Raw genomic sequence first — 27,789 nt, 5'->3', positions numbered from 1 at the left:
GGCTGTCCGTTCTTCCGTCTGTCTGTCACGCAAAATGGTAGCTTAGCTGCGCAGTTAGCGAGACGCACGCAATGCGGTGTAAAAAGGACGGGCGAACCCGTGGATTTTTCCACGGGCTAACGACTAGTATTTTTAATTAAGCAAATTACATGGCTCATTTAATTATTCTTTCATTAAAACATTTTTACTAAAAGACGGCCAAAAATCTTTATCGTCTGTCTAAACGTTCGTCGAATGACTTGAGCTCACAAGTTCTACTCGATACTTTTTCTATCCAATTTTTTTGTTGATCTAAATTTCTTGTCTGTCAGTCGTTTCTCATTAGCTCTTTCAATTCTCTTCTCTATTTTTCTCAATGTTTCTTCTGTGGGAGCTTCGGGTTCATACGCAGCCGTACATATAATAGCTCGTATTTTTTGCAAAGCATCCGCCATATTGCGATGTTGTGACCGGCTTTTCTCTGACGTCACAATTAGCTCTCCTTCTTTGTTAATATCGTTCTTCGCCTAAATAACAGGGAACATTAAATGTTAACCATGAAAATTTAGAATTTAAATTTCATGAGAATCCAAGACTTGTCAAACATTTTTAAATATTAGGTTGTCTAAAGTTTGGCTGGTATGGACTGCTCAAACACGAATCAACGGCTTACAAAAGATCGCCTGCTTCGGTTTAAAAAGGCGCATTGATTTTTGAACTTATATTTAGTATAAAATAAATCCGTTTTCAAAGCATTAGGAAAATAAGTAGATCCTTGTGTTTTGAAGTAGCTGCCAAGGTTTTTATATTTTCCATTATCAATATACTATATAAAATTGATTTTCGTAAAAACTAAATTTTGCGAATTTTATCCGCGAAATTAAATTCCTGAAAAATGTTACAAAATTGGCTTTCCAGAAAATTAAGTTTCAGCCTTTAGCTAATTCACGAATTCTAAATTTTTCTTTACTGATGTTATTTTCGTGTTTAGTAAAAAAAATACGTAAAAAAACGCCGTTACCAAAAATTGAAATCATGATCGCATATAGTTAATCTCTCAAACAGGTTCCCCTTAAAATAAAAAAATTGGCATCTGCGAAAGTAAATTTCCGGCTAAAATTAACAAAAGTTCTAATATGAGAAAATTAAGCCAAACGCAAAACTCGCGAAAATGTTTTCTTTTACGGTGTCCATTCACAAATTTGTATGACTGACTGTCTTTGTCAGGGTATTTACGATCACAAATTAAAGTATTTCTTTTAATCAAACGATTGATTGATTAAAAGAAATAATTTAATTTTGCTAAGAAGTGGCTAAGATTTGCTTTAGTTCCCCAACAACAGACAGGAAAAATCTTAAAATAGCGAGATGAATAAAATAGCGGGAAAATGTTAAGTACGAATTCTTTTAAAAACACAAACTATCGGCGTACCTGAGTCAGCAGTTTTGAGACAACATGGGATGGCAACCAATCAGCACTTGCTATTTTGAAACGCAGTTCAACTTTCGTATTCACTAAAATATACCATAGAACTATACTTTTAATGATTTTTTGTTGACTTTGGGGTTCATTTTTTTGTGCTCTTGTTCTTTTCCACTATTTTTCAAAAAAAGGATTCGTGAATTATTGATATTTCTTAATTTTTGCGAATGTTATCTTAAATAATATTTCGCGGAAACTACGAAACCCGTGAAAATTAATATGTGACATGGCACATAAATAACACATACGTTTATTGACATTCTGTCCTCCAGGTCCAGAGCTTCGAACAAATTTGAAGACAAATTTATCTAGATAGCAAAAAAAGAAGTGAAAATGACAAAAATTACCACACACCAAAAGTTAAAAACCTGCGAGTTATTTGCGCTATAGCGAAAAATGCAGCTTTTCTAAAAAATCAAGTTTTCACCGTACTTCGTGGCACCTACTTGACAAGTAGCATGGTTTTAGGTCTAGAACCTTGCATATGTAAATTTAACGTGTGACCACTTTCTATGAAAAATTAAAAGTACAATCAAGACTGAGTTGAGTTTTACCTGAGGCTACTAATTCACTTAAGCCTTTTTAACGGAGAAAGAAAAGATAACTTCGGAAGAAGTGGAACTCTTTGCATGCCTATTTGTTGAATATCAAGATTTATTTACTCGAGACAAAACAATATTTCAAGAAGCGCAGTCTAGTGAAATATTACCTTATGTCGAGAGTAGATAAATCTGATATCCAACAAAGACGCATATGCAATATTTGTTTTATTGTTTTTATTGTATAATTAGAAATAAAACAAATGCTTTTGTAGGTATTCACAAAGTTCCCGCCGAAATCTTTTTCGAATACTTTTAACCAATCAGGTAAAAGTAATTAAGTTCATAACAAAAGAAATTAATGCTTGAACGATTTAAGTGATTAAAATCAACATGAAATCGATTACAAATGAAAGCAAAACAAAAGTTAAATTTGCGTAAACTTTTGTCCCGTTAAATAATAGGAGTGAATTTTATGGGATTACTCGACAGTTTTACCGACAGGTATATAAATCTTCTTTATCATCAATTATCCTATCATTGCTTTTTTTAGCTCTCCCACACATATATTTTTTGTGTACAAAATATTTTCATTTCCATCCTGTTGATGTTTGGATAGGATTAATATGATTTTAAAAAAAGATTTCTAGATAAATATTTTCCAAAAGAACAAGAACTTTACTATTCCAATGGTGTATGTCATCCAACACAATGGCCATCTTTTTTGTCCACTGTTATTGTCAGGAGACGTGAGAGCTCAACCCTGTCCTTACATTTTTTTCTCATGCGCCATCGTTCTGCGTTTCTTGTTTGACTTTTGTACTTAAAAATTTTAAAAAAATCAATTCCAATTAACATACGCCGAGTCGGCAAAAGTAATGAACAATCATGCTGGGATAAAAATATGCTGATTTCAGGCTCAAGTGTAAACACTTTTTGTTTCATCTAGGGATGAGATTTTTATCCCGCCTGCGTGTAAACGTGGTCTAACTAAGATGTTGGCTTTTGTAACAATGTTAAAAGATTCAAAATTACCTTTTGTTGCTTTATCAAGCAGAGTGCTCACATCAACCTTTTGGTTAGATGAAAAATATCGCACAATCTAAATAATATGTTATTTCATCTTAAATATCTTAAACGAGTAGACAGGGGAGACATTTGTGTAGACAGGGAAGACATTTGTGTAGACAGAGGAGAGATTTGTGTAGTTGGGAAACATTTGTGTAGACATTGGAGACATTTGTGTAAACATTGGAGACATTTGTGTACGTGGGAGACATTTGTGAGACAGGGGAGACATTTGTGCAAACATGGGAGACATTTGTGAGACAGGGGAGACATTTGTGTATACAGGGGATACATTTAAGTAGACAGGAATAACATAAGTTTACGATATCGCAAAGATAAAATTACCTTGTTGACGCGAAGCATCATTTCTTGCATACATCTCAAACTTGCATCTCTTCTGCACTTACATGAAAAAAGTTTTTATACACACTAAAAACAATGAGTTTAACATACTGTCAATATAGACACTAACTCTAACAACGATGCATAATCTACATAATTGTGATGCCTGTGTTAAGCAACTGTGCTATGAATTCGGAATTACGAAGAACTATGGTTTCAACAGTACTTCAAGTTTGAAGAGAAGAGAAAAAAACATCCATCTTCAATAAACCTCATGCCAGGGAAAAAATGTGTGAACGTAAATCTTAACATATTAAATAAATTATATTAAATACCAAATAATTCTTGAATTTTAATAAATAATAAAATACAAAACAGAAACTGGATAACAAATATTAAAAATAAATCTCAAATAAATATAAGTCGCATATTGAAGGAAAAGTGAACTACTTTTTTTAAAAAAATGTAAAAGCATGATATTATTGTTTCGTGTAATAATTCGCGAATGATCATTAAAATGATCGAACGAACGTTATTTTTCGTGAAAAAATTTAAAATAAAGCGCTTTTATTTCCCCCGATTTCGCGATTTTATTGAGTTGCAAGTTAGGACACATTAGGTGCATAATTAATATCAATATTGCTTAAATATCAACATGGGTGATTTTTTTAAAAAGTTCACATCCTTGTCAACCGTAACTGACTAATGAAGCGAACAACGCTCAAAAATGCGCGCTGCTAGAATCTACTAGGAAAAAGTTACAATAAGTGTCAATGCAAAACATAAAAATGTGAAGTTCTTCTATAACTTTCCTCCTCTTTTTTAATGTCATAAAAGGCTGAAATATAAAAGAAAATGAACAAACATTTCTTAAGCAGATATTACCAAACTATTTGGACAAGGATTAAATTCTAAGTTATTGCCAATGTCTCTTTATAAAATCGTGTAATCTTACCATCTTCACAAAACACATTCCACAAAAACAAGGTCGAAGTTATGAAGAAATAGGTTGAATTCAAAAAACCTTTTGAAAATGAAAAGCAGTGTTCTAGAAAGGTAAAAACAAATAAACATTAACAATTTCACTACAGAAGACATTCTTACTTTTCTACGATTTAAATATAACACAAATTTAACGTAAAACATAATATTTTGGTAAATTTCACAAAGTTAATTTATTGACAGTACTGACATTTCATTTATATCAATATACATTTTGTACCTGATTAAAGCGCCACAATACCGCCATAAGACGTCGAAGCACGCATTTCTCCATCAACTTCTGCAAACACAACATGCACGTGATTTAAAAGTGGATAACTTCGAAGATTTACATATTCATTCAAGCGAAAACTTGGATAATTACATTGGCAAGAAGCATGGTTAAAAGACGAACTTCCATCTTGAATAGCACTGATATCAACTCTGTATGCGTGTAAAGGAATGCTATTCTTCACCTCGTTGCGGATCTCTTCAATCAACGATTCTAATAAGATATTATCCTCCTCCTCCTCATCTTCTTTTTCTTCCTCCTCATTATCATCCCAATCACCACTATTCTTTTTAGGCTCATCCTTTATATTCTTTTGACATTCACCACAGTAATTTTCCTTTTCTTTCATACACACGAGGTTTTGGTTTGTGAAATCTGCGATTAAATGGTTAAATGTAAACGTTGCACATGTCCTGTTGACAGTGTCACCAATACCTCCTATTCCACAAACACATTTCCAATCAGAAACATCAACTGGGTTTTTTAATTTTCGCGTGATGGCAGCACCAAAATATCGTGACGAGAAAGCTTTTTCTACTGACCTCTTGTAAGTAACATGGCCATCAACAAGACATCGCAGCTTGTCTGTCATTTCTTCTCTCAAGTCATAATCTACTTTATCAAGTTGAATAGATATTAAATCTATTGCATCAATCATTTTATCAAGTGTGTTGACAAAATCTTCATTTAGATCTACTTCTTCGCTACAAGACCAGCCGTCATCAGAATCGTCATCAGAGTCCGGATTTTCATCAGAGTCTGGATTATCATCAGAATCGCAAACTTTGCAGCGAAACTCGTTTTCAATATCTACACCAGAAAAAGGCAGCTCATGCTTGACTGCCATGTATTGTCTGTCAACACTGTGAAAAAATCACTTGCTGGATTTTGTTTAGAATCTTGTTGCAATACTTTGTAGATCGCTCCGTATGAAGCTCTTTTGTAAAATACATCTTTTAAGAGTGTTTCCAAACCCACTGCTACAACTTCATGTTTTCCTGGATCGTAATTGACAGTATAAACTTTGTCATCTTTCGAATGCCCGAGCAAGTATACGGCATAGACAGCTAAAACTTTGCTACATTCTTCAAAATATGCCTTTACAAAATTCGGAAAGGAGAATAGAAATTTTGTGTGGACACCTATCACATCAGAAACTTGGGGAATCATTTTATTAGCATTTCTCTTTTCCTTCAATTTAACAAGTTGTGGAAAACACAAGTAGACATTTTTAAGAGTTAACTCATCATCAATGTAACATAAAATATGTTTCCAGATTTCTACAGGGAACAAGAGTACTCCTGTTTGTTCATATAGAATACCTTGGGAGGAGGATAATGAAGAAGTTTGTGACGATTGCATCTCGGTCGCTTTACATGTTTCATGAGAAACATCGTTTTCGTTCAACATAGCCTGAGTGGGGTAAGAGTAGCGGATGGACAAACACTTTTCATACAGCAAACCTGGGTCGCGCTTACTATTTCTGTCGAAATAGTAAGCGCATAGTAAGCGTAAATAGTAATAAATTTAAGCATTTCAAATAATCTTCTTTCTCAACTGAACTAACTTTAAATCCAAACATTTCATCATCTCGTTTAAGCATCACATCTGACTTTAAGATGTATTTAGATTCATTGCTTTTCCTTTGACAAAGTAGCAGAGATTCGGGAAGGATATTTTGACTGAAGATGACAGCCATACCTCTCTTGGGAGACACAGTGACAGTGTCATAACCTTTTTTTAAGCCTCCAAACTTCTTAATCTCTTCTGCTATTGTCAAATCTTTCGTTTTGATTAAGGAATCATGGGGTATGTAAAACCGGGTTTCTCCGCCTTTGAAATCATCATTCAAGTATATAACCACAGAGTAGAGGGATCTCTCATCGCCTGATGGGCAAAACTGAGAGTCTCTATGAATCGAAAAACATTCTTTCTTTGAACTGTTGTACTTGTTAAAACGAAAAGCTTAATTAAGACCAGATAACTTCCATTCTCCTCTTAACACATCAAATCCTAAAGGATATAATTTGGAACCATCCTTTGCTAGCTGTTTTTCTAGAGTTAATTTCATTCGTTCCCACAACACATCAGATAACTTCGCATCAAACGCAACCAATCGAGAGTTATTTCTTCCATTAATATAATAGTTCTCCATGTTTTGAAGTTTCTCCTTCTCGCAGTTCCTAATGATAGATTCGCATTCATCCTCAGTCAGTAGATGATCAACTACTATCAATTTTTATTGGTTTCTTGCATGTAAAACTTGCATGAAAAGCGCTGGTAATGCTTGGTATGTGTCAACCAGCTCAATTTTTCTAGACCAATCAATAGTTCTCAGTGAGTTATTCGCCAGAAGATGAGACTTTCCCAATAAATTTGAACAGAACAATCCACCTCTTGAATCCTATAACAGTTAAGAACATTTAGTACCGGTCAAATTTGATCTGGGAAAGGAAAAATTATTTGTCTTTGTTATCCCATATGACCGCATGAAATTTCGTACTGGTAAGAAATTTTTGAAAAATTATAAGATTTGCGTGTTTTAGGCGACACGGTATTACCCCGGCATATTTTCACGTTGCCAACGTGTAACCATACTCTAAATAAAAAAATACGATTCAGTATGTCATAATTCAATAAGAGAAAATACAGATCAAAGACAGAAATTGTTAAAATACATTTGAAAAACACAAGCTTTCACTTTCTGTTTAATGAATATTCGTTTTAAATAAACACATCCTTCTTTTAAGGTATTAAATATTAAATATTAAGTTTTTTGTTCATTGTTAACTTACAATAGCTTATAATATTCCCTGTATATGGAAGATTTTTCCTTATTCAACTTACGTTTAGGCTTTCTCCGTTTTTTATGTACTCTGGAATGACAAACATGCTTTTCCGTCCTAGAAAAAAAAATCTTTCTAAGAACTAGTAAATCTTGTAACAAGTAAATTGCCATAAGCATATTTAGAAATATGATTTAGAAATAATGTGCACCAAAAATGGCTGCAAAAAAATAAATTCTTACCCATTGCAATTTCTTGTGATACTGATATAAAATGAGCACTTTTATGAATGAACTTCCTTATGTATTTTTGTTAAACAGTATATTATCTATTCATCTAAATCAAAAAATAATCATGACAGGACATTGTTTATAAATATTAAAAAAGTTTTCCTTAAGAATGAAATTTTATTATTTCTTAAACAAAGGCTCAGCAGGAATTGATTTGACTTGATTTTGCCAAAAAAGCTTGCTGTTATAAAAATACCAGTGCAACAACCTTTGAAAAACATATCAGTAACCAACTACTATAAAAGGCTTCGTTTTCACATTTGAAGAATAGAAAATGCTCAGCTGGAACACAGTAATAGAGAACCTTTTTTAAATGAGCGTGTAACCTTAGCTAAAAAAAATTTGGTGTGTATTTTTGACTAAAATCAACAGAAAATAAAAAATTAATTCATTATGACACTACATGTTTACTATAAAAAAACACACAGTATAATTTTATGATGAGTAGCTAAATATTCAGATAATTTTTGTGTCAGTTTTACTAAATGCTCTAATTCAAGTGTTACGATTTCACTTTAGGAGCAAATCATAGGAGTATGGCACATTTGTTCATAACAGACAGATCATGAGAATTTGACTGTTTTTTCTTTAAAAAAAAGGGGGCTTGCAACAAGAATTTAAATTTCTTCTAGATTGTTCCTCTCATTTTGATAAAAACATGTGCCTTCAGATGTGCTTCTTGTCTGTACAAAATTTAAAGGTCCCAGTCAGTATAACAAAATTTTAAATATTCTTTTAAATGTTTTTTATTTTTATTTCGTTAACATTTCACATATTGAAAATGTTTAACAAATACATGTACTGTTATAGAAAAAATTCTGACAGTAAAATATATCAGCAATTGTAAAATGGTAGTATATAATATAATTATATCTAAAAATCTTTAAAAGTACATCTAATTAGAGCAAGAAGAGCTTTTCAAAGACAAATTTTCTAGGTCCACAAATAACTTCAACAACACATTATCACCTTTCGTTTTCTAGAGGCATGGCCATAGAAGTTACAATTTTTTTCTTTTTAAATCACATTGCCATTAACAAGGGGAACAACCCTCAGTAGGGCAACTAGTCTTTTTCATGGATTTTTTTTAGTACCTCCCAAAAATATGTGTCCATATAGTTTTTAAAAGGACACAGACCAACAATGTAAAAATATAGTTGATCATAATTAATGGGTAGTTTTAAATTTTAATAAATTTAAATATGATATAATCCAAAAAGATTAAAATATATTATGACAGAAGGAGTAGTATATAATTTACATTGCACTTCATAATAAATAATACAATTATGTAAAAAATTGTCGAATTCTAGGAGATGAAATATTAAAAAAACTTCTTAACTAGGACATACAATCGTCAGCAGGCAAATAAAAACCATTTAGCAAGATTATGTAGTTTGTGCTTCTAACAGTTTTCGAGATATGATTATTTTCATAACTTCGTTAGTGCCTAAAAAAATAACAACATTTGATTGTCGAAGCTTTTTAAACAAGTTTTGAAGTAGCCATATAGAAAGAAGAATATTTCATGTGAAACATTTTTAACAATTAGCTCTTTTGTACAGAATGTAAAATTTTAGAACATTTTTGTTTTGGAAAACGTACAGAATTCTATCTCTAAAGCTACATCACAACTTTTAAGTTCAACTAACAAAGTGTGATAATATATTTAAACACATTAAGAATATTTTATTTTATTTTGGGCGAAAATGTTGTCAGCAAGCTTTGCAGTCATCACCAACATTCTTGCATAGCATTAAAATTTTATACATTATTTGAATGCAACTTGCAATTCAATTTTAATATGCGTAGTAAATATATAAATAAGATTTGACTTCTAGAAATGTGCCACGAAGCTATCAGTCTTTGAAGGAAAATTCTTTTCACTTCATACATACATACATGAAACTTAATCTTAGTATAAAAGGACCAAAAAAACTGGTGCAAAATATACTTACCCTCCAGTATTTTATGAACACGAGTATCTCTCATAAACTGTTGAACAGGGTATGTCTTCAAATAGCCATATCCTCCATGCAACTGCAAGGCATCATTGCATATCTAAAAGGATGTTTATATACCTACGTACTCTCCTAGCATAGAAAATTCGAACCACAGCATTTAAGATGTGCAACGGTGCATATGTGAATTATACAGGCAAAATTTAGTTGTGTCAGGGGAACTTAGCTTTGTTTACTGCAATTTTACCAAGGGTAACGGTAAACGTGTTTCATTGCCACATTTTGTTGTTAATGTAACAATAGGGTAACGATCTACAAATAGGGAAATAATTACTGAAAATACTGATAACGAAAAAAAAATTAATAATGTATTAGACTGCAAAAGTAGTTATTTAGGAATAAGTGGATGGTAAGACAAAAATGAAAATAATTTTACATCAAAACATTTATCTGTTGCATGCAGTTTAGCCATAGCTGCAATGGTTGCACAATTGAGATCTTTTTTATCAATTGCTTCAGCAGCACTTCGAACAATCAACCTTGACGTCATTAAATCTGTTGCCATTTCAGCAAGCTTAAACTGTGTGTGCTAAATATAAATTTTAGTTCGACTTAAATAAGTAAATTTAATAATGGTGCAAAGTAAGAAACATTTTTCTCCGTGTTAACAGTAAGAACAATTACTTGAAATTGACTGATGCTCTCCCCGAATTGTTTCCTATCTTCCACATATTCAATTGAGGCTTGAATCGATTTATAAGCAGCACCCAATGAACAAGAAGCTGGAAGAAATTATTAAAGAAGAAAAATAATATTTCGGCCAAATTTTAGAAATAGTTGTAAGCTAGTGGAAAAATTCACAAGAATTCACCTTTTAGAAAATCTACAGGAATTTGCCCATTGCAACCTGTAGCTGCCGTCTTAGGCTCATCGGCAGACAGCAAAAATAATAATAGATCTTTGAGAATTGTTTGTTGTTTTTTGAAGGTTGTATAAGAACATAGCAGGTGTGGCCACTGTAAAATGCTCACAAAATAATCGACAGAAATATACAAAGAATATATCATACCAATGCTTATTCTTCCACCATTTAATGCATTCATTGCAATACTAAACCCCTAAAACGATAATTTTTGTGAAAACATTGTGGTGTTCCTTTTGTTAAGAATGATATAAACAGAATGGCATTATAACAAAATTTATAGATTCACAGTTTTGAAGAGTTTGTATTGTGACATGAATTTCTGGGCAAAAAATATCTGGTTTATGCCGGTATTGAAATTTTTGCAACTAATGTTATCTTTCTGATGACATTAAATTATCACTTTTTGATAAACCCCCATCTATACATTCCCCAATATTTCTGTAAAGACATTGAAGAAAATTTGTTAATTTACACTAAAGAGTCTGCACTAAAGAAATACATTGTTTATTTTTGAATGAATTCTGGGTGAAAAGCTTAAACGTTTTATTCGATTTTAATGTTTAATCCTTTGCCGTCAAGAAATGTGAGACACTACATGATGGAACACGCCTGTTCTATAATAGGTTTTGGTAAACGTTCATGATATAAGATTAATCAAATAGTAAACGAGGTTTCTAAATGGATTATTTTGTATTTTTGATTACTTGGGGAAAAGGACAGCATTTCCAGAAATAGGCAGTGTTTCTGTTTTATTTCAATCAACTTGAAAAGGATTAATATTTTTATCAGTATTATTGATTTATGCGTGCTACTATTTAGCCTGAAACTGTCACATAAGGTTAAAAAAACAAGGCAAAATCTTTAAATATTTCTAAAATTTGGCATAACCCAAATAAATTATCTGACCTGTCCTTCCTCTCCAACTCGATTTTCGACTGGAACTTTACAATGATCGAAAAAGACTGTGCGTGTGGGTTGTGAATTCCATCCTACCTATAATAAATACTAAATTTCATTTTGTCATATAAGATATAGAGAGGTATAACTATTCAGAAATTTTTTTTGGCAAATGTAACCATGTATGTTTTTCAAAATGGTAAAACAGAAGACATATTAAAGTATATACTTTCTTCTCCTTTTTTCCGAATTCTAGACCAGGTGTGCCCTTCTCAACTACAAAACATGTGATACCTTTTGGACCTGTAAATACAAAATGTTAAAAGTTTTATATCAACTTCTCCCAATAATGTAAACACTAAAGATTGGCACTACTAAAACAATGTACACATGAAATGCGATGTACCTTTTTCTCCCGTCCGTGCCATTACAGCGTAAATATCAGATTCTCCAGCTCCACTTATAAACATCTAACATACAAATGTTACGATACTTAGTAAATAACAAAACAAAACAAAACATATAAAAAGTGTCCATCATGTCAGAAAGTTACAAAAATAGTCAGACAAAATTGGTATAAGTTTTAATTTGGTGGCTCTTATATTAATTTATGGTAAAAGCAGGTTGATAGCTACCAGTCCTAATTTTGTCTGTTAGACAGACAATTCACAATTGAGAATACTGGTTGACTTTTCTAATGAAGCAACTATTTTTTTAATGACTTACTAATTTTTCCTATTACCTGTATTCATTTCTAAAGGGGGATTTTCATGAAGCGAATTGACCAGCGAATTTGACGGGGAATTGTATCTGAGCATGCGCAGTAAATATTCCCTTCGCTGAAAAGTAGACTAAAGGTTTCGCTGCTAGTTTTAGACCAATCAGAACGCGGTTAACCAATGTAAACGATGAATTTGGCGTCTAATTTATTTTGTCATGAAAATTAAAAAGTGAATTCGCCATCGAATTCGCCGTTTAATTTGCTTCGTGAAAATCACCCTTAAAAAACCTACCTGGCAAGGTCAGACAAAGATTCGCTTATTGCATATACACTTTTATGCTTATTCGTCAAAGCATGCAATTTTGAATTATGATTTCAAATCTTGTCAGATGTTTTCCAGCATCTAGGACCACAGACATACAAATTTTTATCTTCCAACAACACTACTAACTGTTTACTAGATGATTCTCTTAAAAAGATTCCAAATAAGGGCCTAACAACCCTAATTTCTAGTAACACTTTGATTTTCTTCCGAATGCATCATGTGTAATACATTGAACCCAGAATAAAGCAGTAAAATTTCTTCAATATTTAAAATAATTACCGAGTTTCCTAGCAAAATGACATGGATTTATTGCTGAACCACCCATTATAATTTTAGTGCCACCCCTTGGAGCTGAACCTTCAACACATGTTCAAGAAATTTTTCTTTATAAATTTTTTAAAAATCAAAATTATAAGAAAATTTTCTGATGATTGCTTGGCTTTTCTATTCTGCCAAATTCTGCAACATTTCTGACTTGGTAGACACCATGATATCTTTAATGTGTTGTAACCTTTGATCCATTAAGTTCATAATGATCACCACTGTGGCTTGCAGTAGTTGACAATGATGCTGCATCACTTCCAGACCCTAAAAAAAGTAACTTTGTATTGTTACATATTTTTTCATTTTTAAATTTCTATAAAAATGTAACGATTAAATTAGGCAGTTCATCAAATATTTTTTCTTGCACCAGAAGGTTTTTACTACAAAATTATGATTTTTTTAACAGTTTTTATATTAACAAGTTACTTATATGAAAGAATATGCAGTATGTTTAGGCTTTTTATAACCTTTTTATAACCTTTAAACAGTTTTATAACCGTCATCTGATAACACACCTTCAATAACAGGCTGTTAGAAAGTTTTATAACCTAGACTAAAACTAAGAAATGTAAAAAAGAGAAGTACAGATTAGACATGAATTTTTTTTGCAGTGTAATAACTTGTAGATGCTATTGAAGATATTATTTCAGGTTGTCTGTTCAGTATTCATATTTCTTGATCATGATAGTTTAGTAGCCTACTAAACTATCATGTTCAAGAAATGATAAACTTTCAACAGTAACTTGTAGATGCTGTTGACCAAAAGAAAAATCTTTCTACTAAAAACATTTTGTATGAAAAAGACGTATGTCTGGCACAATTCTTATGCTTTTGTACCACAGTTTTTAACCAGTTAATGACAGAACCACTGCTTATTGAAACCTTAAAAATATCTCATACATTTATACAAAATTTACTAATAGGCACCCACCTTGTTCTGTTAAACAATAAGATGAAAATTTCTAAAGTTAGAAGAAAAAAAAAAGGAAATTGTACCATAAAAAAAATACTATAATAAATAACTAAAGTAAGAAGTTACCTCACAAGTTACCAGTAAAGGAAGAAATTTGTCTTTGAGGTATTCAGATCCATATTGCTCTATTAATCCTTGCACCATACTAAAATTTCAAAATAAACACATTTAAATTTTACTTGCTAAATTTTAGTAACTTGTAAATTTTAGTATTTTTTTTATTATGTCTAATAAGGCCAGCTTGTAAAAATTATACTAAAGACCACTTAAGTTTCAGGTCAAATTAACATATACTAATGTGTGGTTAAAATAATTTCTTTCCACAAATTTAAACTGAAATGCACCTTTACCTGGGTGGTCATTATTAGAAAGCACACCATTAAAGTGGCTTGTTGTTTAGCATTAGATAAATAACAATAAAGTTTACACCTTGTTTGGTTGCACCAGACTAAGGTTTCGGGGATGGTTAGTTTAATGATAATACCCAAGTTGGAATAAGTTAGAATTGAACTTAAATTTGTTTGAAATATGTCACAAAAATTAATCTAATGATCAGTAAAGTCACACAAGACATTTTATTATATAACCTACAAGGAAAACAGTAGTCATAATGAAACACAGCGACCAATTATCAAATTAACTTAACGTTAAATATAAAACAAAATTCATCAATTTAAAAATCAAAACAATATCAATTTGACTTTGAGTTCATTGTTCTCAAGAAAACTTACACCATTTGTCATCACTCTTCAAATTAAATCAATAACAAATTTCTTTCACTTAAGGTAGTTCTTTTCACAACTGTTACAATATGGCACAAAAATTTAAGTTGAAACCATACCTAAGTACATTGAAAACTAAAAAGTAAAAAACTGACTTGTGTATTGATAAATATGCTGTAGTACTTGTACAACCAGTGGAAAGTGCTTCATATATGATAGATGCATCAAAACAACCTAAATGACTGCCACCATACTTTTCACTGACCCTTATGCCTACAGCAGAGATAGAAAATATTTTCTTTAAAGTTACAAGCTTTGAACTAAAGAAGAACATAATACTAAAATGCAAAAATAAATAAAATATACCACCAAATCCAAGTTTCGCAGCAGCACGTAATGTTTCCAATGGAAACTCTTCCTAAAAAAAGAATCAAAAATTACCATTGTCAAGCATTTTTGATAGAAAGAAAATGTATCCTTTATGTTTCTACAAGCAACATTCAAATTATGTACCCAAAATTTTTTAAATCATTTTTTTGTATTTTGTGGTTCCTTGTTGACGTCAGCAAAATTTTTAAACCCTTATATCTCCTTATGCATTAGTCAAAAACATATGATCCAACACATTTTCTTTATGAGCGTTTCATCTTTACACATTATAGGCAAGTGTGCTAGAAGCTGCACACTTAAAAAAATTTTAGCTGCACACTTAAAAAACAGGCAAAGTGGATGTGTTAAGTAATAAGTTTTTCAGCAACATCAAGGGAAAATCCTTTGATGTTGCCGAAAAACTTATGTCTCAAATGTTAAATTTTCTGACAATACGACGCGACGAAAATAACACTACTTTAACGTCAATATCCTATATTAAATTAATGAAGCCATTACAGTGCACCTAAAAGTTTAAGGCCAAATAACTTGGAAACAAGGTGGTAACCTCAATGATTTTTCACTGTGTGGGTAACTAGGGACCACATTGGACCAATTTGGGTAAGTTTCCTAAAACTGGGTCCCTGAATCTGTTTCGGAATGGACGGGTTGATGACGTCATCTAAAAATCTTCAAACCCTAATATCTCTGCAGCCGTTTGTCAAAAGTACATGATCCTATCCATTTTCTTACTCACCGTTTCAAGATCTATACGACGAATGCAACAGGTATATTAATTTCTAAAAAAACATTTTGGGATTTAACGGGCCATTTAATTTTTAAACTGTGTTATATACAATAGAGGCAACGTAAAAACAAGGTTCTATTTTTTTTATTTTTTCAAATGATGCTTTTAATTTTTCTAATGACGCTTTTTTTTTCATTTTTATCCTGCCTCAGTGGATTTTTCCACGTGCTTTATTGACTAGTCATTCTTATAAAGGTCAAAACTATCTACTTTATTGGCATATAACTCATTAAAACATAAACACTAATTCGAATCTTTTATGTCACCCTTAATTTGACAAAAACTGTTTCCCAGCTGCAAACTTTTGAAGTTTGAGACCGTCATTGCAGTAGCACAGAGTGTTTTGATAGATTTGACTTACCTACTTAATTTTAAGGCCTAGAAAGATAATTGAGACATGACAACTCTTCCGGCTTCCCAGGGTGAGCAGTTTTTCAAGAAGAATTGTTAGCAAATGTATTAAAAAACTGTGCACCCTGCAGCAATAATTCTGCATCAAGTTCTTGTGTGTAAAACAAGTGTACATAAAGTGCGTAAATGTTATGAGTGTTTCTTTTGTTATTCCAATCTTGTCCCCAGGCTCTTGTGGTCCCTGAGTCATTATTACTTTTATAGGTTGTTTTTTTCTGCAAAGTTTCACAAAGTTTATTCCTGCATGTTTTTCGAAAAAGGAAAAACAGATTTACTGACTGGCACAAAGCACAAATCTTATGATAAGAACAAAATATGTGCAGTTTTTCCAAAAATGTGAGCAGTTTCTTGAAATATTTACATGAAAAAGCTGCGCACATGTTTTGTAAAGATGGTTCACCTCCTCTTATCAGAACCATTTATTTCAATTCAAAAGCCTTAACAAAAGCAGAACCAAAAACTAAGAAGGTGCGCAGCTTTTGTCAAACTTTTCCAAAAATTTATATGCACTGCTGACGTTAGCAAAAATCCTAAAACCACCAATATTTTTTCCATTGTTTTTCTGCCAAATTGGAAAAATTTTCTATAAACTATATTTTGTACTCCAAAAAGCTTTTATTTACATACTATATTATTATAATCTAACAATTTTACTGCAGGTACCTCTAGATCCCATTGAAGCATTTTTGGTGCCATTTCCTTTTCTGCAAATCCAAATGCTAATTCTTGAATAGCCTTTTTATCCTCAGACAAGCCATTTGATGCTAATAATAAAATTAGGTAGTTGTGAATCGTTTTTCACAGATTAAATTTGCCTAATAAACATAAAATTCTTAGACCATAAGGAAATAAGGAGTGATTTTGAAATTAAGTGATTTTTAAATTGCTTTTAATAATGGAATAAAGGCATAGGGTGAACCCCTCCAATGCTAATTAAGGGATGGATTTTTTTTCAAATCTGCCCTCATTGGAGAGACCAGAAATTTCAGAAATTACTAGTTGCACTAATCTCAACATTTATTAAGGGAAATGAAATTAATGAGGGATAGTTTTAGTAGTTTTAGTTTCTTAAAAACAATTTTTTGTTCATTTAATTATTACACAAGTTTTGCTCAGCTTTTTATTTTTAGAAAATTCTGTTTACTTTCTATCAGAAATCATTTACTTCAAAACTTTCTTTCTGTTTCTTATTTTTGTTGACCCTATGCAGCCTTGCATATTATATTATTATAACGCTGCTAATATTGGTGTGCAAGTGTGAATGGAAGTGGCTTAACACTATGGAGAAGCTCAAAAACTAAAAGTATTTATCCGTTCTCACAAAATATTAAAAAAAAAATATCTCAAATAGACACTTCAATTAACATGTTAACACAGTAAGGATATGGAAAAAAATAAAAACAAAGCAGTAAGAAATGTGTATTGTTTCCTCTTCTTAAAATTCAAATTCATTTCAGCTAAACAAAACAGTGTCTGTGATTAAAACCATTTAGTCTACAGTAACTTTATATGTAGAAATGTCTACCATCAAAAGGGACTGTCAATTTGTTTTAACTTACCATCAAAAGGGACTGTCAATTTGTTTTAACTTACCATCAATAACTGATGTTAAAGATCTCTGTATCACTAACAGTTTTCTGGAAGCTTTTAACAGTTTCCTGCTGTTAAATAATATATTTTTTGCCATAGCAGCTCTAAACATTAAGTTGTTTCACTTGTATACAGTTATGCATAAATAAAGGCACTATTCGCAAAATTGTAATGTATAGCTACACTTTTGTAAGTGTCACATTTTCATTGTTTTAATGATGTATAAATTTTGATGAATAGGAATATTTTTAAAAAATTATGCCTATAAACAACGATCTGTTTAGTGTGTCATTAAAAAGTGTAAAGACTTAATAGTCCCTGGTGATAAATAGATAGATAGATGTGCATATTTTACATGGCTAGTCTCACAAATATCGAGGGATATACCCTGTCTATTATTTCCAGGAGAGGCCATGGCTTAGATGGAGAGTCCTAGAGTATTTAATGCTCATTTTGAGCTATGCAGACCAAATTAGAGGCCTCGCTCTACTAGACAACTCCCGGCAACATCCAATGGCCCACACAGTGTGCCATTTTCCCAATTTCCCTCACATGGCTTGGGTTAACCCAGGGGTACGGTAACATTCACTCGCCCATGATGAATCGCCGTCAAGAGGAATCAAACCCCGGTCTCCCACACAGAGTACGAGAGCTATAACCACTAATCTACGGCGCCATAAGTCTAGAGGTAGATTGAAAGAGTTAACAAGGACACACTTAATGCAGAGGGATTTAAATTTAGTCTAGATGAGATTGGAAGGTCATTAATATATATACATGTAAAAAGTAAAATAAAAATTAAGATATCTTATAGTGTAATATACCATACAGACCATATACCAGACACGTTTTTTTTTTTATAAGAACAAAGTTTATAGGAACGAAAGGCTTCAAAACCCCAAAAATTAAGAACATGTTAAGAACATTATAAAGGCTTCAAAGCGATTGGACAAGTACATTCGGTACAATTCTTTTATTGAATATCGTGATTTGCGGCTGTCATCTTTAAATGTGCACCAAGTGAACTCACTATGGGTGAATTTCATTTTTTGTCATGTAAGCTGATGTTGATTTCAGCCGGGTTTGAAAACTCACCACGGGTAAATTTCACTACCGAGCTCATGTAAACGCTGCCTAAGTTTATATTTTATTGATATAAAAAAAGGTTAAAAAAAACTGTAAGAACAGCTTTAGGCTATGATATATAAAAATTAAGAACATTGGAAGGCTATTCCCAATTTTTGTGTTCTTATAACAAAACAAAGTGTAGACAGGTAGACAGGATACCTGTCTCTCTTATGTGCTCGCGCACGTTGATGATGTCTGTCCTGTTTTTGTAACCTTGATAATTTTATCAAAAAGGGAAAAATGATGAGTTTATTTTATAGACTAGACAGCTAGCTAGCTAGCTATTCAGCAATGATGTAAATATTTTAAAAGTAAACAAACAAATCACCTGTAGAAACTTGAGTATTTGCTGTTTTTACTCTCTGAAAACTAATGCATTTTGTAATATCTCTTTACTACCAATGCCTCCTTTTCATTTTCTGTGACAGCATGGCAGCATGCATATGACAAAGTGAAAAGAACCTCAGGGGACGAGATTGCATTTTAGCTACTTGGCCAGATAAGTTTTCTCCAAATTTGGCATGGTATTCCCATGGAGTATATATAATCGTATATAACCTTCAACTTTTTCCCTTGCAAACATAAGGACCTGTTTCCGTTCCCACAACACTTTATTTTGATATATAGCTACTTTAATAAAACAAGTTTTCTAGAAAAATGGACTTTGATGAAAATATATATTTCTATATCCAAGATCATAGGCTAGCCAGTATGACATTCGGGGAAGGGAGCAGAAGGAAGAAAAAGGGCAGGTAAAGGAAAGGAATCATATGTTAGAGTAGAGAATATTGGATCACTCAATGTAAATTTGGCTTTTCCGCCATGTGTAGCTAACGCCCGGGGCGCGCTTTTTTTTAACTCCTCCTTCAACCTTGTCTCCAGGACCTGTTAGGCTTTCTATATTTAGACGTCCTGGGACGAATTATCTGAGCGTGTAAAGTGCTAAGTACTCGTTTGAGACCAAAATCAATTCAAAAAATAAAAGTGTGACAGAAAACAAAAATGTTAAGCGGTGCAAAGAACTGGCGTGGAAGATATTAACCTCATCTCCATTGAAGAGCTCTGGGGTCGAGAATGCCTCATCCCCCGGAGAAAATCTCAGATGGAAAGAGTTCCTGTGGGAGATGGATGGAAGAGGAAATTGTACAGTTTATTAAAGTATTTCTATATAAGCAACGATCAACCAAGGCAAAAATACTCAAGTTCAAGCGGCTCTGTTCAAACTACGCAGTAAACACAAAGACGCCTTAAAGACTTTTATCGTCCCTAGACAAAAGAAATGCTGTAAAAAAATTCCCTTTCTCCGAACCTCGATGAAAATGAAACGCGTACGAGAAAAGCGTACAAGAAACGCGTTTCATCCCCGTAATTTTTGATCTACATAAACGACTTACACAATTCTTCTAAAATGTTGAGATTTATTCTATTTGCTGACGCGATATTAATCTTTTTTACATCCATACTAACATTGTCGATTTATTAAAAACAGCTAACCAAGAACTTGCACATATATACGAATGGTTTAAAACAAATAAACTCTCACTTAATATAAGTAAAACTAAATATGTGTTATTCTATAACCGTTACAAAACTGATAATATTTCACTCAAACTACCATCTCTTAAAATTAATAACGTAAACATAAAGAGAAAAGAAACAATAAGATATGCAGATATGCACCAACACAACACTTATTTCTTCAAATTGGGGCTTTGAACATTTATCAATTAAATATGCATCAAGTTTTACTTTTCATGTACAAGATAAAACAAAACATAACACAAAATTTGTTTACTAACCAATTTAGTTCAAGAGATAGGGAAATGTATGTTCTAGCACAGTCGCGCATACGCGCACGCCACAATCAACCACAACAAATCCCTGTTGATCCAGTACCATACAAGACCATGCAGTGCCTATCAAGGGTTATTCCCTAATAATCAGTGCTAGTCATGTAAAGTCCCTAATAGTCAATGCATTGCAGTGACGTCATCAAAAATCATACAAAAATGAGTCAAAAATTTCTAGCACAATTCCATATTAGTCTACGCGCATATCAAATCATTCAAAAATGAGTCAAAAGGGGAATTCCCTAGTGATAATCAACGCATGCGCAGTCAAGATGTGAATAACTGTGTTAGTCGAGCAGAATGAAATCCTCAAAAAACTTTATACAATAAAGAAATGAACACACGCACTGTGAAACAATTACGGGATATTGCAAAAGGTCATGATTTAACCGGGTATTACAAGCTACGCAAGGCTGAATTGATTTCTTTATTGGGGGACGTACCACAGAGACCGGTCAGAAGGGCTGGACAACAAAAGCCGGTCACGTACCAACACCAGAGGCCATGGACATTTTTGAGAGACAGGAAATGTCAAAAAATCGTTGGATGGTACAACTGGCCAGTTGATGCTGTCCCCAAGCCTATAAAGGAGGGGGTTAAGAGAACTTACGCAGCCTTTAAACGTAATATTATGAATCTCTATAACAGGGCCAGCACAAGACCTACGCTTCATGACGAAGTCGAACAGGAGGCCAAGGAAGACTGGAATATGGAAGATATCGAAAATCTATATGAACAACCGGGGTAAGACTATACACCTCAGGAACATAAGAATGCTCTCCACAGGACCTTCCGAAGTTTCCGCATTCCATGTATAAGAGGAGCCGACGTCGACGGGTATATAGGGATTGTGCGACCAAACGTGAAAACTTTGGTTGAGGAGCAGGTAGAAGATATGGGATCAGCAAAGATACAGTTGTCCCTCTGGATCATGTGGAATAAGAGGACGAGCTCGGAGGGGGCTAACGATGAGTATATTGAGGTGAAGAAGGTCTTAAATAGTAACATGACGTCAATTTACCAGGGTAGCGACGTAGACGACATGCTGCATAGGATGTTTGCTCAAATCAAAACACATGTGGAGCATCCTGCGCTACCCCAGAGTGGCTTTACGATTAGTCGAATCCTATACCTTGACGTAGACTTTCACAATTTAAGGCTAACAAGGGGCTCATCGTATATAGAGCTACCGAAATGGATAACCTCTAAAAAGGCCGTCATTAACCCGGTGAATGAAGACGAGGAGTGTTTCAAGTGGAGTATCATAGAATCATTACATCATGAAGAAATTGGGAGGAACCCGAATCGAATATCTCAGATGAGATACGTAAACCTCTACAATTGGGAGGGTATAGATTTCCCTACAAGTATCAAAAGGATCTACAAATTCGAAGAGAATAACAAGGACATTGCGGTAAACGTCCTGGACATTGCGTTAAACGTCCTGTATATAACGGGAAATAATATCAACATCCTACGTCGATCGGTGCACAACGGACGTACCAAGGTGGTGACTCTATTGCTTATCACGGATGATAAAAAGACCCATTACACAGCCGTCAAATCTCTATCGCGACTCTTAGGTAGTGAGACATCAAAGAACACAAAATCGATGCATTTTTGCCTGAACTGCCTACAGGGCTTCACCACGGTTGAATCGAGGGACAAGCACTATGGCTACTGCAAGGACCACAGGGCAGTTAAAATCACGATGCCAACAGAGGCTGAAAAATGGTTATACTATAGGGATGGCCAACAGCAATTTAAAGTACCCTTTGCTATCTATGCAGACTTCGAGAGTCTACTCATCCCGGTAAAGGATGCGAGAGACAAAAAGACTAAAAAGCTGAGTAAGCATGTACGTCTGGCTGGTGTACCTATAGTACCTTTGCCTATGGAAGTGTACCAGATCCCCTAACAGTATACAGGAGCAAGGACTGTGTATCCCACTTCGGAAACCACATAGAGGATGAAGTGAAAAAACTCTACAATACCTACCCGCTGCAACCCATGATGCCTCTAACAGAGGTCCTGAAAAGAAAACATGACGAGGCATCGAAATGCCAGGGACCATTGTCACTATACAGGGCTGTATAGAGGTGCGGTCCATAACAGCTGTAACCTTAAATACAAGATACCAGGTCACATACCACATATAATCTTTTAGGGTACGACGCACACCTGTTCATTCGAGAATTGGGCGAGAAGTACGACACGCAGAACATTGGTTGCATAGCGGAGAATATCGAATATCGACAGCTGTCGATTCATGCCATCTTCGTTAGACAAATTGGAAAGCAACATCAACGATGAACAGTGTAAAAATCTCCGCTGATTTTTCAATAAGGATGACACGCTTCAACTCATGCGCAAAAAGGGTGTGTATCCGTACGAGTAAATGGATGGATGGCAGAGATTCGAAGAGTTGGAGTACCTACAAAGGAGGCCTTCTACAGCAAGCTGAATATGAAGGGGATCAGCAACAATGACTATACCTATGCTAAAAAGGTATGGAATTGTATTACCCCGGAAGGTGATGTAGTTACCATGGGCGATTATCACGACATCTACTTGACCACGGACGTACTGCTATTAGCCGACATTTTCGAAACGTTTCGAGACGTGTGCTTGACGAACTACAAGCTTGATCCTGCACACTTTTACAGTGCACCCGGTCTCGCCTGGAAGGCAGCACTCAAGTATACAGGTATTAGGTTAGAGCTCCTCACAGACCCTGACATGCTCCTGATGTTTGAAAAAGGTATCCGGGAAGGTATAACCCAGGCTGTGCACCGGTATGCCAGGGCTAATAACAAGTACATGGGAGACCAGTACGATCCAGAGGTTGAATCATCCAACCTGCAGTACCTCGATGCCAACAACCTGTACGGCTGGGCGATGCGTCAAGATCTGCCAACGGATGGCTTCAAATGGGTATCGAACATCGAGATATTCACCAAAAAGCGGATCGAGAAGCTTGTTGGGGACAATAGACATCTTGCCAATGCTGTAAGAAGCCAAACCCGCTGCGCCTTGAAGGAAAACAAGGAGCTCAGCTCCTGGGAGTTTCTTGTTGGCGATATCGCTACGCTGCAGGTCCATATTGAAGCTCAGTTTTTCTGATGGTATGACCTGGGACAACCATGGGGAGTGACACATTGATCATAAAATCCCGATTAAATATAGAGAAAATGGGGATGCCCCATCGCTTGCCGAGGTGGCGAAAAGGCTTCACTATTCCAACACGCAATCCATGTTGACGAGCGAGAACATATCAAAAGGCAATAGATATATTACAGAATAGGAAGCCTGCACCCAACCAAAACACAATTTTTTGACTCCTCGGGAGTCATAAAATGACCACGGTGAAATCCTCTGGGTAAGCATTGGTATATAGAGAGATGTCGTCGCGAGTTATGTTCAACACAGGAGCCATCGAGACCTTATCTAACAACCAGGATCAACCTATGTTTAAACGTTAGGTTTCATTTCAATCATGGCAGTCTTGCGGTTGTTTAGACTTTTTACGATAGTGTACAGGTGCTTGACGCAAATGGAGCTAGTCTCGTCAGAGACTAGCTCTTGCGCATCCTGACGTTTGAACAGTTTTTCGGCGAGGACCTTGTTGTACGACTCTACAAAGGCCCTAAATGTATGGTGGTATTTCGTGGTGCCCCGCTTGATCTCAACACCCTTCCCTTCTAGCAGTTTCGTTACATATGACTTGAATTCGAACCATTTTTGCACTGGAAGGTCTATCTTTGATCATGTCCGCAACCTCGTTAGGTTTTTTTTCGTCTGTAGGGGTCTAGCTACCTTATATCTCGAGGCTACATCAATGCCTGTTAATATGTACTTGTATGTATTGCCATATACCCTATCGTTGGGCATGTAGAGTAGAACAAACTGATACATCTAATTGGGTGTTGTAATGGTGAAATGCGGGTAATCGATCTTTTTAGGGTCTTTGATATGCCGGAGAAATAAGAGTTGACGATACAACCAATGAGTTACTAGCTTTTCTCGAGCAACTTGATGGCCTTGCGCCCGGTCCACACATGTTCTGGGGTGTAGTAGATATTGCTTAGCCTTTCAGCCTCCTCATCGGTAACACTATGTGATGCTTTTGACACGTCTTTATTATACATGTTAAAAACGCGTTCCTACAAAAATTTGTAAGCCGCGAAGCCCAGCAGAGGCAAGGAGCAAACAACGAAGGGCAATTCCCCATCCTGTTGTTGCTTCGAGGGTACGTAAAAATCTTTCAATTGTGGGGCCTTTTTGTTTGAAGTAATGTAGTATTGGTACATGTCGTCATGGAGTTCACGAAGGCTTTTACTGGCCTTTAGTTGCAGTTCCCTTTGCTTTGCAAACCAATCAAGCTTATCTTGTCGATCACGTGTCCACTTTGATTGGGCTGCATTGAACCTCTCTATTGCCTCATCAAGACGTTTCGTCTCCGCCTCACAGTGTCCTGGGAGCTTGCTAAATAGAAAATTGAACGCTAATGAATTTATCGCCGCACCGGCTACTATTACAGCGATAGTGGCCATTTCTCTTTATTTCAATACTCCACCGAGTAAAACCTACAATCTAGTATGATTAATTGAGCATCTTGAAGCAAGTACAAATAACACCTAAAATCCCCAGTTCCATCAGCCTTTTGTCATATGCAACGTTATCCCGTCACTTAGGCGTTGTAGGGGCTTCCGGAGCCATGTAGGCTATCATCGGGGCTTGCTCTGAAGTCGATGAAGAGCGCGTACCGTTCGTTGAAGTATTGCCCGATGGTGACATTCGAGTCGTGGGCACGGAAAATGGTGACGACCTGTTCGAGATGATCTTTTGGAAGCATGGCATGAGAGTATAACTCATTAGGCTCTCCCTCCACCGTCACGCTAATTTTCTCGATCTTCAGATTATAGAACACCTCATTTACCCCAGCATAGGCCTTCACTTTACCGGGATCTATGAACAATAGCAACATGCACTTGAGACTTTTCGCAGGAGTGTCAATTTGAAGGTTGTAGCTGGTACCTGCTTTTTTCAGGGTGACGACCTTGCTACGGAGTATGCGTTCGTAGGGTAGTGTTAATCTTGCATACCTTGACATCATGGCACTTGCCAGGCCTTCATGAGTAATCTTGTCACACTAGGTCCTACGCGTATCAAGGCCCTAGGTTTTACTGACTATCAAACACCTAACAGGGGTAGTAGGGCAACGGCCCAGAACCTCGCGAATGAGGTTGATATTCTTGTGTTGAATAGGGGTGAAGAGAAGGGTAAAGAGGAGGGGATGAGATGATACAGATGGAAACAATAGACGGTATTCAAAATTTTGCGCGCGATGTGGAGGGCTTTGTCGATACTTTGTTTGCTGGCATCGACGATGATGCCACCGAGGTCATTGATATGAATTTCAAGGGCAATATTATCAAATATGACAGCTAAATCGATACAAAAGAGGCCAAGTTGAAAGAACTCAAAAAGCAGAAGGCTGGGATGCAAAGGGATAAGATAATTGACAAACTTGAGAAGGAAATTGGTCTATTGAAAAAAATAGGAAGGATGTATTGGGCAGACAGGGCCTACTCTCGGAGGAGATTTTTAAGCATCTGGAAAATATCAAGGCCGAGTTGATGAAAATCGCCGGAGATGACATGCCTTTGCTGGAGAAGCTTAAAATACTATTCGGAGAGCAGGGTATAACTATAGCAAGTATCGTCTCCGCTATTGGGCTGCTGGTTTCCACCATTGTACTATCCATTACAGGAGGAAGTGCCGCGGCAGGTGGTGCAGGAGGAAGTGCTACAGGAGGTGGTGGAAAAGGGTTTGTAGAGAAGCAACTTGAAAGGCTTGGAAACTTTCTCAAATACCTGGCAGGCAAGGCAGGTGCCGCACTACCCGGGGTTATTGGTACGGTTGTCTCCTTCTTTCTGAGGGCGGCCAAGCATCTGTAAATGGCCATTGCAGCCGCCGCTGGCTTCGTCGTGCTATGCATTGGAAAGAAATAGGGTTATTTTTTAAGCCATATGTAAGCAACGATGAGTCCTACCCCGTCTGGTGCTGGTTTTGTTGGGGTTGTTCAGTCAATGCAGTATCAGGAGGCGTAGGTGGTATGGTATGTTTTGTGGGTGTATATGGTGTAACCTGTATAGTATGATCTGGAGGTGGTATGGTATGTTTTGTAGTATGCTTGGGAGATGTGGGAGGTGTAGTATGCTTTGGAGGTATAGGAGGTGTAGTATGGGATATAGTATGTATAGGTGTTTTGGTAATATGCTTAGGAGGTGTGGTATGCCTTGGAGTTGATTTGATAACCCTCTCTGTATGAATAAGCTTGTTGTTCACATCAACCTGGACACCAACATTTACATCGGCAGGTGCTATGAGAATGTTGGTGTTATACCCTGCAATTTTGCCTATGCGCAGGTTCATGTCCGAGGGCAGCATGTATACGCTTGGCATAACATCAAAATTGACTGGAGTTCGGGCATATTGAATCACTTTTTGAAATTCAGTGATGTCACGCCCTACATTCTCCTGACGTTGGATCATAGCTTCAAACGTCTGCAATAGAATCTGCCTTGCTGTGTAGTTATCAGCAGCAGATCTGATCAAGGATGCTTTGGCCCCTGCTTGCAATCCTAGTAACAGGACCACGTAAACCCGGATACTCTCGCTTAGCTTGGGGTCAGGGTCATTCAGCAGATTAGTTGGGATTTTGATGGAATACTTGGTGAACTCGGGGAATGCCACCTCAATTGCGAGTCCGTAGACACGTACAAGCCCTGATGCTCAAGATTTGTAACACCAAGTGCCTATTCTCCCCTGTTAATTTTTTACCTTGCCTTGGGGTTGTACGAATACATGTTCATCCTTTCTTAAAACAAAGGATGAAACAACTGTATACCACCTACAATATTTGAGGACTGGATAGTAGGATACCTCTAACATCCATCAGTATCATGCCTATATGGCTGAACCTGTACAGCAACAACGAGTTTACCATCCGTAAACTCAGG

At 35.3% G+C, this 27,789-nt stretch overlaps 3 protein-coding genes across 8 annotated transcripts; all 3 read right to left on the bottom strand.

Annotated features, from left to right (window-relative positions):
• Nucleotides 1-150: 150 nt before the first annotated feature.
• On the bottom strand, nt 151-27,789 carry LOC130655173 (peptidyl-tRNA hydrolase ICT1, mitochondrial-like). Of its 3 annotated transcripts, XM_057457889.1 has the most exons (6): nt 27,780-27,789; nt 3,415-3,500; nt 3,037-3,103; nt 1,711-1,770; nt 1,412-1,512; nt 151-506 (listed from the first exon to the last, which is right to left on the bottom strand). In XM_057457889.1, exons 2-6 carry the CDS (start codon nt 3,442-3,444, stop codon nt 255-257), a joined length of 510 nt encoding a protein of 169 aa, XP_057313872.1. In that variant the 5' UTR covers nt 3,445-3,500; nt 27,780-27,789; the 3' UTR covers nt 151-254. The 3 variants fall into 3 exon arrangements, with proteins under 3 accessions (XP_057313872.1, XP_057313871.1, XP_057313873.1); XM_057457888.1 differs by lacking the exon at nt 27,780-27,789 and having other exon boundaries at nt 3,415-3,650; XM_057457890.1 differs by lacking the exon at nt 27,780-27,789 and having other exon boundaries at nt 1,412-1,494; nt 3,415-3,646.
• On the bottom strand, nt 3,984-5,531 carry LOC130655171 (uncharacterized). Of its 3 annotated transcripts, XR_008984583.1 has the most exons (3): nt 4,634-5,531; nt 4,367-4,459; nt 3,984-4,249 (listed from the first exon to the last, which is right to left on the bottom strand). XR_008984583.1 is itself a non-coding variant. In XM_057457885.1 (2 exons), the coding sequence occupies exon 1, from the start codon at nt 5,529-5,531 to the stop codon at nt 4,638-4,640; it is 894 nt and encodes a 297-aa protein (XP_057313868.1). In that variant the 3' UTR covers nt 3,984-4,459; nt 4,634-4,637. The 3 variants fall into 3 exon arrangements, 2 of the variants coding, with proteins under 2 accessions (XP_057313868.1, XP_057313869.1); XM_057457885.1 differs by having other exon boundaries at nt 3,984-4,459; XM_057457886.1 differs by lacking the exon at nt 4,367-4,459.
• LOC130655167 (isobutyryl-CoA dehydrogenase, mitochondrial-like) lies at nt 8,962-20,732 on the bottom strand. 2 transcript variants are annotated; one of them, XM_057457882.1, is made up of 15 exons: nt 20,714-20,732; nt 16,860-16,960; nt 14,975-15,026; nt 14,764-14,881; nt 13,953-14,031; nt 13,845-13,875; nt 13,101-13,177; nt 11,950-12,013; nt 11,773-11,846; nt 11,553-11,639; nt 10,791-10,839; nt 10,406-10,503; nt 10,158-10,310; nt 9,719-9,821; nt 8,962-9,210 (listed from the first exon to the last, which is right to left on the bottom strand). In XM_057457882.1, exons 2-15 carry the CDS (start codon nt 16,890-16,892, stop codon nt 9,149-9,151), a joined length of 1,080 nt encoding a protein of 359 aa, XP_057313865.1. In that variant the 5' UTR covers nt 16,893-16,960; nt 20,714-20,732; the 3' UTR covers nt 8,962-9,148. The 2 variants fall into 2 exon arrangements, with proteins under 2 accessions (XP_057313865.1, XP_057313864.1); XM_057457881.1 differs by lacking the exon at nt 20,714-20,732 and adding an exon at nt 17,790-18,070.

This window comes from Hydractinia symbiolongicarpus, chromosome 8, assembly GCF_029227915.1.
Source record: "Hydractinia symbiolongicarpus strain clone_291-10 chromosome 8, HSymV2.1, whole genome shotgun sequence".
Taxonomy (NCBI): domain Eukaryota; kingdom Metazoa; phylum Cnidaria; class Hydrozoa; order Anthoathecata; family Hydractiniidae; genus Hydractinia; species Hydractinia symbiolongicarpus.
Note: the sequence above shows the minus strand (reverse complement) of the source record. Positions and strands in the feature narration are given on the sequence as shown.